The sequence below is a fragment of the Crocodylus porosus genome, unplaced genomic scaffold, assembly GCF_001723895.1.
Source record: "Crocodylus porosus isolate Cpor-Errol unplaced genomic scaffold, CroPor_comp1, whole genome shotgun sequence".
Classification (NCBI taxonomy): Eukaryota; Metazoa; Chordata; order Crocodylia; family Crocodylidae; genus Crocodylus; species Crocodylus porosus.
The window spans coordinates 233,599,931-233,610,198 of NW_017728886.1; the positions used below are offsets into that span (position 1 = coordinate 233,599,931).

The following is a 10,268-nucleotide window of genomic DNA, read 5'->3' on the forward strand; positions in this document are numbered from 1 at the left end:
GGTTCTGCAGGTAAGCCCCATTTACTAGTCGTCTCCCCGGGACAGTAAATGTTTTCCCCCTTTCTCTTTGCAGTTGAATCTAGTAGTGAATCTGATTTAAGATTTTTCTTGAAGAATATGTACAAAAGTAGATATAATGACTGATAACAACCTGCCTTTCAGTATTTTTTTTATAGCATCAATATAATTTGAAACATTCGCAGACATATATGTATGTACAGGAAGAAAAATGGAAACTGGTTTTTTAATGAAATGGCTGAAGGGTTGCTAGAAGATCTAAAACATAGACTTAAATTAGTTTCATGACACTACAACTAAATGTCTTCAGTGTTCTGCTTTCAGTGGTACATTTGGTCTGGAAGAATGTAGTGAAAACAATTTTTTAAATTTTGAGATTGACCTGAATCCTTTCTCTCTTGCTGATTATCTACTGATCATAATATTTCATAATATTTTTATTGTACTTCAAAATAATTATGTATGATATAGTTTCATTAGTTTGTTCAGTTTGTTTCTCAATTATCTACCATTTCAAAATGTTACTTCTCTACTTTTACTGTGCATGTTTAGGAATGGGCATATCACAAAGACAGTATTCAGAAAGAATAATAAAATCATAGAAATGCAGGATGGAATGGCATATCAATATACTCTTATCCTTCCTCCTGCAATTAGGTAGGTTCAGTACGCCTAAACACAGGGGCAGATCCAGGATTTTACAAGGGTGTGGGAATTGTATCCAGCACTGCAGGTATGGTGACATCCCATCTTCCAGCCTTCTCTCTCCCCTCCCCCATGGGGTGGGCAGACCATGCCATGTGAGGAGCTGTGGGAGACTTTTTTTTAAATCCCGAAGAAAGTAAAATTTCCCCCACTCCGCAATAATACTTCACCTTTCTCTGCATCATCAGTTCAAGCAAGCTTGCTCTCTAAGCAAGTCTTGGACCTAGTCTTTATGTGCAGAAGTAGAGAGCGTCAGAAATGAAAATGAGGGGCACAAGTGACAAGCAGAATGATGATGAAATCTACAGTGATAGGGAAGGGAACTAGTGAATAGAACTTGAAGGGGTAAGGGGGATAAGACCTGTATCTTAGCCATTTTGAACTTCAGATGATGACTCAGACTATGATTTAGTTTGGGCATAAGGCAGCAGGTCTGGAGTAGAGAAGAACATGTATGAAAGATCAAAGAAATGGTAGGTGAATTTGCACTTGCATCCAAGATTACTCAAAGACTATGTGTAGAGGTAGAAGAAACAGACCAAAATTAGAGCATGGCGTGACCTCTGCAGAAAGGAGGAACCAATAAATAAGTACTGGAAGAACTCTGATAGGTCAAAGAAGAGCCAAGAGGATATGGAGACATGAAATTCAAGGGGGGGGCTAAGAATCCCAAGAGGAGTGCTGAAAGTGGCTGACGGTGTTAAAAAATACAAGGATGGGACTAGTTGTTCTGAGCTTTGGCTAAGAGGTCATTTGAGGACTGTGTCAAGAACACTTTTAGTGGACTGCAAGAAGTTTTGCAAATGGAATGCAAATGGAAAAGAGGACTTTTAGAATAGCACATTGAATGAACTTGAAAGGGAGATGGGGTAAGGATGATAGGCAAGTGGGGCCAAGAATGGGTGTCTTAAGATGTCGGGGGTTAAAGCAATTTTCATTGTAAGGGAGAAAGAAGAGACAGGAAAATGGGACGTAAGAATGAAGAGAAACTTGATGATTGTATTGCTTTGCTTTTAGCTTTTTAAATATAGCTAGCCTTGTTCATTCATAGATTTAAATCTGAAGCCTAATGTACCTTATATAAAACTTTCAAATGTTTTCCATATAAATGTTTTCAAATGACATTTTCAAAAATGTAAAAACAGAAGACCTACCACCAGGAATTTACTTGGCTTCTTTGAAGATTTTTTGTTTTTTAACACCCTGAAATGTCTGGTCACTTACATTCATGATAGATCTTATTTTAGAATTATTTTTAGCAGAAACTTTTAACATGTAAATTAAAATACATTTTTCTTGTTAAGTTCTCTGTTGTTAACGCTGTGCTTGCTTTTTTTTTAAATTAGGAATCCTAAATGTGGTTGGTTTTTTTTTTTTTTTACATGGTCACTTTTTAGATTCCTTCTGATTTTATTTATTACAATTGTTTTTGTTTTGGAAGAGAGGTATTAAAATTCCTTTATAGATTATATTTTATCTTATACTTTATATTGTGTCTTGAGGTTTTTGGTAGAGGTATTTATATTATATCTTTTGATATTGTTCTTTATACACTAGATTCACACCTTAGTTGAAAGTTTGAAGCTTTCCATCACTGATCAGCAGCTTCCTATGTTCATACGCATAATGCAGCTTGGGATTGCTCTTTACTATGGAGAAATAGGGAGTTTTAAAGACGGAGAAAATGAAGATCTGGTTTGTCACACTAAAGATATATTGGGAAACATCTCAGGTAATTGTAACCATTTGTTTTGAAAGCTTTTGGTTTATTTTTTGGTCAATACTAACTCTTTTGGTGTGTTTTGGCAATCTGTATTGTGATAGAGACAACTTATTGTGTGGAGTGCAGACTTTGTGCAGCAGGAGGCTTGTTAGACAATTCTCAGTTTTTTCTTTCATTCTACAAAGTGGTTAATGAACCCTGATGTGCACTTGTCAAAGTGTTCTGTAAATAAATATTTTTGCATGGTGTTTTCTCTAGTTTCTGTGCTTTTCGTAGTATTCTTTCTGCTGTTGTTTATTTTGTGAGATGGTGTATTCTATGCTTTCTTATGGTTTGTTGACATACTATATCCTAATTACACCTCAGTGCAAACTAATAAATGATTTTTAAGTACTGTAAATAGGTCTTAAAAGAAACAGCAGACAGACAAGACTCAAGTTATCATATATGTCTGAAATCATGCACTTCTATTCAGTCACTTAGTCAGAAACCATGTGCTACTGAATGCTCAAGTACCAGTCTGAAATCTTAGCAATGTCCTGGAGTACTGGGGAGAGAGAAGGTAAAGATAAAGTTTGTACCAAGCTGAATTCTAAATTCTGTTCTTTCTTTAATTTTATTTTCTCAAGAAATAGTCTTGCAATATATCTTTAGCACTAAAGTTTTGTCTGCTACACAGTTGAGAGTACTTTATAACAGCTTTCAAAAGATTCTTGGAATTTCATGTGAATGTGCTTTGGTAATTTTAGCTTCTGTTGTCTGTTAGAATCATACAGTAATTTAAAGCTTTTGGTATAAATTATCAGTAATTCATTTTTTTTCCTGAATGAAAGTATTACTATGTTAGTTTAAGTAGCTTAACACAAAGATTTTGATGATGTATTATTGTTTGCTTTGTGGTTTCAGGGAAATAACGTTGGAAAAATGTGGGTAGTGGAAACTTACTTGCCAGAAATATAGCTTTTAATGTTGGTTGGCAGAGATAACAATGTCTTATGACATTTGTACAGTTCACTGTCATGTGCCTGCAGTCTGGGACTGAGCAAATAAGCCGTCTCTCAGAGTTGAAAGTAAGGGTCTTACATTTCTTTTCTAAAGCTGAAATACTAGCCTGCAATTTAAATTCTCTCTCTTATGAGAAATGCAGAAAGCCGTATTGTTCAGATGTAATTGAATTAATATTGTAAAAATATTAATTCAGTTAATTTTTGCATATTGTTACAAAGTATAATCTTAGATCTAGAATACTGTTTAAACTTCTCTTTTAGCATTCATTTTAGTAGATGAGATGATGGCTCAACAATTGCTTGGTTGGAACAACGTTTATCAAGTAAGTGTTTGGGTGAGAAGGGCTTCGTATTCCCTTGAAGCAAGGATGTTCACCGTCTGGCCCATGGGCCAAATGCAGCTTGTGGAGCCTTTGGGACGTCTGGTCCCTGGGACTCCGCAGGGGTTGGGAAATTTGGCGGCAGGGGACCTGTAGTAATTAATGCTTTCATCCCTCTCTGCTGCCAAAATTCCACGCCCTATGGGAGGGCTCAGAGTTGAGCCACTACCCACCCCCGCAACAGCCAGACAGGAGCTGAGCCATGTCCCCCTCCCTCTGTACAGTCAGGTTGGAGCCAGACTGTTCCTCCTCCTTTGCCTGGCTCCCTCTATGGCTCCCCATCCCCCACCCCTTGCCATAGGGCTGGCCAGTGAGCCCTTCCCTCTGCCTGGCCAGGTTGGGCCCAAGTCATGGCCCTTTTCTCCTGCAGGGCTAGATCAGAGCCAGCTCATGGCCCCTCCCCTCTGTGGTATCCAGTTGGGGTCAGACCCAGTCCCCTTCCTCTATGTGGCTGGATTAGAGCTGGGCTGCCTGCCTCCCCTTTCTCCTCTTCTCTGCACAGCCTGATAGGGCCCTGCCGGATCTGGTCCACAGAGGGTTCAGGCACTGGCCATTCAGCCTGCTGGCCACCACTGCTCTGAAGCAGTTGGAGATGGAAGAACTATTTGAGCTCCTTTTTAAATAAAGTAGGCAAACTCAGAATATAGATAGAAGTACCAATTGTATCAGTATTAAATGATACTGATATAACTGTCATGGTGTAGCTGTTATGTCCACATGCTTCTGTAGAACTACAAATGTACATTGCAACTTTAACACTATTTCAGTATTAAAATTACCATGAGTTAAAGCAGTTAGAAAGTATGTTTGTCCACAACCTTGGTCTCTTTTCCCTTTTTCTCCCATACTTTGTATTTTGTGGCTGTCTTATGTGATAAACTTAGTCTGGCCCAAAGTGATTTCCTTGAGCATGCTCTACAAGGATGGAGAATTGGAGACAGGTGGAGGGACAGGGGCACAGATGAGGTGGAAAGGGTTGGTCTTGGAGTGAATAGTCAGAAGGGTCTGTGCCCCCTAGAACTCTCACTTCCAGAGTCTGGAATGAAACACATGATTCTTGAATCTTTTCAATTGTCTTTCAGATAGGAGTGAAACATACTGTCATTGTGTTTTTCATCCTTCTTTCTCATACTGACCCCTATAGACCATATTTTCTCACATGCAACACACCCTGGAATAAATTATGCCCTTTGTTTTTTGGAAAGGTAGAGTTTTTCTAGAGTTATGGCTACATGCAGAAAGGACAGAGCTAAAAGGTCTGCAAAGCTTTGAAATAGGCTGAGGGAGATGAGAAATGGCTGGCAGACAGCAGAATTGCTAGAAGAAAGGTAGGTTGATTAGTGGAACATCAAGACCATTTAAAAGGAGATTCATTGTTAACACCCCTGGGGCCAGAACAATGAAGCATTGAGTCGGGTGATTCCCTCAGCTGCCTGAAAAGAAATATACTGCTGCTGCTGGGCAGTTGGTTTGGAGCAGGAATTAAAATGGGGTGCAGAAAATCAGCTTTCCCACTTGAGCCACATGGTATTATTGTTGTCAGTTATTTTACAGATGGGAAACCAAAGCACAAAAAGTAAGGTCGAGGGTACGGATATCAGGACATTATTTTTGGAACACTTTGCATTGTGGTATGCATGAATTTTGTATGTTCACAGTATAGGTGTAATTGATTTTGTTTGCAGCTATGACTGTCCAGCCTGTTTGTATATCATACCCCAGGGTCTCAAGGCAGCCATTTGAAAAAAGCAGAACATGCTGTTAGAAGCTGCATGAAAAACATTTTATTTTAATGGCTTGCACAGCATCCCTTAGCTAGAAACTGCCTCTGTGGCATCGGCAAAGATACAGTCCAACTCCCCATGTCACCAATCAAGAGCCTCAACTGTGAGACCATCCTTTCTCCTCCTGCCTCATTCGCTACGTTTCTTCCAACTTCTGCAACAAATTATATATGGATTCTACAGACAACTGTCTCCTTTACTTTGATTCATCCCAGAGGACATTCCGTACGTGCAGTAGATGAAGCTGGTGTCCTGTTGGAAAAATAGAACATAATATTTGTAATTAAAGACTATATCATAATTAATATTCACAAGGATACTGAATTAACAGTACAATCAAACTTAATTTTGTAAGCAATTTGGTATTTTATAATTTTAGAGTCTTTGACTTGGCCACAATCATGTTCTTTTAGTATACATTTGTGAATATGTGTAATATGGTGTATACATTTTTTTGGTCTGGAAGTTAATGTTTTGGAAAGCTGTTCCTGGGATGAATGTTTAGGACTTGCCTGCCTTCAGTTTGTATGGATAAGAAAGTATCCTCAAGGTACTCTTGGATGTATAGGTTCCTTGAAACAGTTCCTCGAAAAAAAAACAGTTTTGCACCTTCTTGTATTCATATACCCAGGGAACTTTCTGGCTTGGAATTATTATGTAAGGGTGTAAATTTAACTTATTTGGCTTAATCACAATAGAGAACAAGTAATTAATATGAAAAGGCAAAACTGAATGTGCTGAAACTCTAGAGTTTTAAATCTGTTTTGGGCTCTGGAGTTGGGCTCCTTGCCTAAGACATTTTGAAAAATTATTGCAATAAGATAACATTTTAATGCCAAAGACATCAGGATCTACTTAGTTTTCCTTCATCTTGGTCTCTTTGGGCTCCAGGATTTATTTGCTTTTACATCAGTAGATTCGGACACTTGATATAATCATCCTCAGTCCAAAGTGTGTTGCTCAAAAAGCTTTGGCACTTTTATCCAACATACCAGTGGGGTGAATTGGTCTTGCACTAAGATGTTTCACATTAAATAAATCTATTTATTGTCAAGTTTTTTGATCTTGTAAGTGACCTCCTGGGCCACTGAGTAGAGTTTGCAAGTGACCTCCTAGGCCACTGAGGACAGTTTCCTGCATTTGCAGGCAATCATTAACCAAACGAATCTTAAAAATTGGCCTCACAGACCCTCACTCACATTTACAAGGAACATTATCCAAAACGCTTAGAACACCCCATAACATGCCATAGGCAGAAGCAGGAGAAATGAGAGCATAGCCAGTGTCTTGTCACTATAATGATCTGAGAGCAGTTGGTTAGAAGCAGCAAGACCTTCAGTCAGGAACCAGTACAACCATAAATGTCAGTGTACCCTAGCTAAAATTCCCCAGTCTTAGCTGTGGACAAAATCCTAATGCCTCAGGAGAAAGTGAAAAAGCTCTTTAGAACCCAGCAACATACATACAGGGGGGAAGAAATCTTTCCTGCCTCAACTGGTGACCAGCAAAAACAATAAGGCCTGGGATTACCAGATGCCTTTCTACTCCAACATAGGAACTGTAGACATGTAACTTCACATCACATGCACTAACTTGGGGGTCCACAACATTTTTGGGCCAAGTGCCAAAAAACCCTGCAACCTCAACTTGTAAAATGTTGGTGTGCCAAGGGCAGATGGCAGGGAAGCCATGAGGGGCCTGATCCTTGTTGTGGCAATGTAGCCTGGCCCCTTCCCTACTGTCTACCTCGAGGTGCATGTGCCAAGCAAAATGCCTTTGGGTGCCACACTGACACATGTGCTGGGGGTTGCAGACCCCTGCACTAACTGGTGTGCCTAAACTTCCTCTTCTCTTATAGAGTGCCGTCCATAAACCTATCCAAGTCAGTATTAAAGAGATACAGGTTCATTGCCCCCAGCACTTTGGTCAGAAGACCATTCCAAAATTTCACTGATCTGGTATTTTCAAATTCAGAAGTTTTTAAAATTTATCCATAGTGAATTTGTAGCCAGTTTTGTTTTTGGTGGTTTTTAGCCCCCCAAATTCCTCCCTTTCTGTGATATAATCTGTAGTTCACTGGCTTTGAAAGAGATGATAATCTATTTTGAGGGCATGTAGATTACCCAGTTGCTATTGGAGGACTGGGAGGTTGTCAATGCACGTTCCTTCAGAAATCTGGTCATCTCCTTAGTAGAAAAAATTGAGATAGTAGCTTGTTTATATTTTCAGGTTACTATTTGCATCACCCCTTACTCTTTTGATGTTTTCTATTTGTCTCAGCCCATATGCAATACAGTTGTAAAAGTCTAGAACGTTTTGGAACTCTGGCTGTATCATCACTACAAAATACTTTGTTACATGCAAGCCAAATATTTAGCAACAGTTTTCCATCATATTATTTGTGATTGTTTTTACATAGTAGACCAATCAAAAAATTATTTAAAGAACTGATATATGTGTGTATATATGTATATTTTTTTTTGGAGCAGCTGAGTGGGACTATCAAAGCTAAAATTTGGAAAATTATCTGTACATTATATTTTTGTTAGCATCGTTGTCGGTTTTTGTAAAAACAAACAAACAAAACCCCCCTCCACCAGCCTTCCTTCCTACCAAAAAAAAAAAAAAAGGGCAAAACAAACCTCCAACAACTTGGTTATATCCAAGACTGGGCAATGGAAAATATTCTTTTCCCCCCCGTTCTTCAAAGTGCATTAGTCATCCATATTTCCAACCACAGATTTTAAATCTTTGGAGGAAACTTATATGTGTGCCTATTTAAAAAAAATAAAATCTAACTGATTGAATACAGTAATAAATGACTTCTCCTTTTCAGTATTAACCACAAATTTCTTTTTAAGGGCTACTTTTACTAAATGCAAGTCATTTTATTTTAAAAAGTGCCTATATTGTTTTTAGTTATAATTTACAGATCTACCTGAAATATATTGCCTTTAGAAAATGTATCAAAAATATTTAATCATGCTACAAATTGTAAAATGCCACATGTGAATAGTATTTATGGGTGTGCTAAAATGGCAAATCAGCCACAAAGATATCTCATTATATGTGGAACATCTTGATTTTTATTATGCATTCATTTGTACATGTGGCATTTTAAAGCCCAGTGGTACATTCTTATTCCAGGTTGACAGGTACTGGGTGAAGAAAACTGATGGTTTTTCCTCTACCCCCCACTCAGCCATCTTATGCACAGGTCAGCCTTATAGGGTTTAGACTGGCTTAGCAAGGGGAGGCTGTTCCACCCATGTGTTTAAATTTGCTGGCTTGTGTAGAGCACTTGATCATGATCTTGAGCTCCATGCATGCCTCAGAGTGAATACTGGGATACTGGGAATCTGCTCCTGATGTTGGGCTCCCTGCCCCAGCAGTTGAGATCTGATTAATTTTATCCCTGATCCCCAGAATCGTATATTCTGGCATGCATGTGTGACGTAGAAGGAGTTGTGATCGCTTGGATCAGATCCTGTTGTGCCATGAATTTAGCATCTGTCAGTGTCCAAAGAGTTCTAAAAACACTTAAAATAATTTGACATAAATATTTATTATTAAGGTGTCCCAAAACTTCCCACTGTAGGATCCTAATGTAAATGGCTTATAACTATCAAATTTTAATAGTTTGGGACAAAATTACCCATACTAAATATCTGCTTTCCACTACAGCTGAAAATTTGAGCTAAAACAGTTCAGCTGTCATGGTGAATACGGTTAGAGAAAATATTATTTTTTCTTATGTTAAAATACTATGGCAAAAAGTTTATGCTTTGATGCAAGGACATGACATTTTGTGGAAAAGGTAAACTTTGGGTCAGGAATATGAATTTGGCATCCACAAGAAAAAATACCTTCATTTGGCTAAACTATAAGTATTTAAAAAATGTTGCGTCTTGTATTCAGTACAGAGTTTAATGTTTTAGCAGGTAAATTCCTTCAGTGTTTCATTTGCACTGAACAGGCTTTTTCCTGCAATTTCCGTTCTAGATCCCTGTTGAGAGATGCCATATCTGAGAGTCTAGATATCTGAGTACCCTGGTACCATGGAGAAAGATGTCTGATCTGCATGCAGAGAGACAAATACTGGAAATGCAGGAAGGGGGAAAGGCTGGAGGGATTAGAGTGGGTTGAAAAATTCCAAGTTGGAGAGTGGGGCAGAAACTTTAGCTTGAGGCTGGGAAAGGGGAAAAGAAAAACTGAACCTGGGATAGTGATTTGGGGGAAGACAGTTGGGACTGGCAGAAAGAGGAGACTGATGTAGTGATCCTGGGAGAGACTGAAGGTGGCTGAGCAAGGAGACTGGAACTAAACCTGTGGATGCAGGGATACTGGTGGATGTGGTGTACCTTGATTTTTAGCAAGATACAGCCTCCCACAACATTCTCGCAGGCATGCTAAGGAAGTATGGTCTGGATGAATGGACGGAATGGTCTGGATGTAAGGTGGACAGAAAACTGGCTGGAGCACTGGGCTCAGAGTAGTAATCAATGGCTTGATGTCAAGTTGGCAGTTGGTATCAAGTGGAGTGCCCCAGGGGTCAGTCCTAGGGGTGGCTTTGTTCAGTGTCTCATCAATGACCTGCAAGATGGCATGGAAAACACCCTCAGCAAGTTTCATAGATTTCATACACATTAGG

General features: G+C 38.9%; 1 protein-coding gene across 1 annotated transcript in view; it reads left to right on the forward strand.

The window, feature by feature from the left end:
* VPS13B (vacuolar protein sorting 13 homolog B) overlaps nucleotides 1-10,268 on the forward strand; it is an 869,608-nt gene that overhangs the window by 101,935 nt on the left and 757,405 nt on the right. Inside the window, exon 6 of the mRNA XM_019545488.1 lies at nucleotides 2,281-2,455. Coding sequence (XP_019401033.1) covers nucleotides 2,281-2,455 — 175 coding nt within the window. The remainder of the gene's footprint in view (nucleotides 1-2,280; nucleotides 2,456-10,268) is intronic.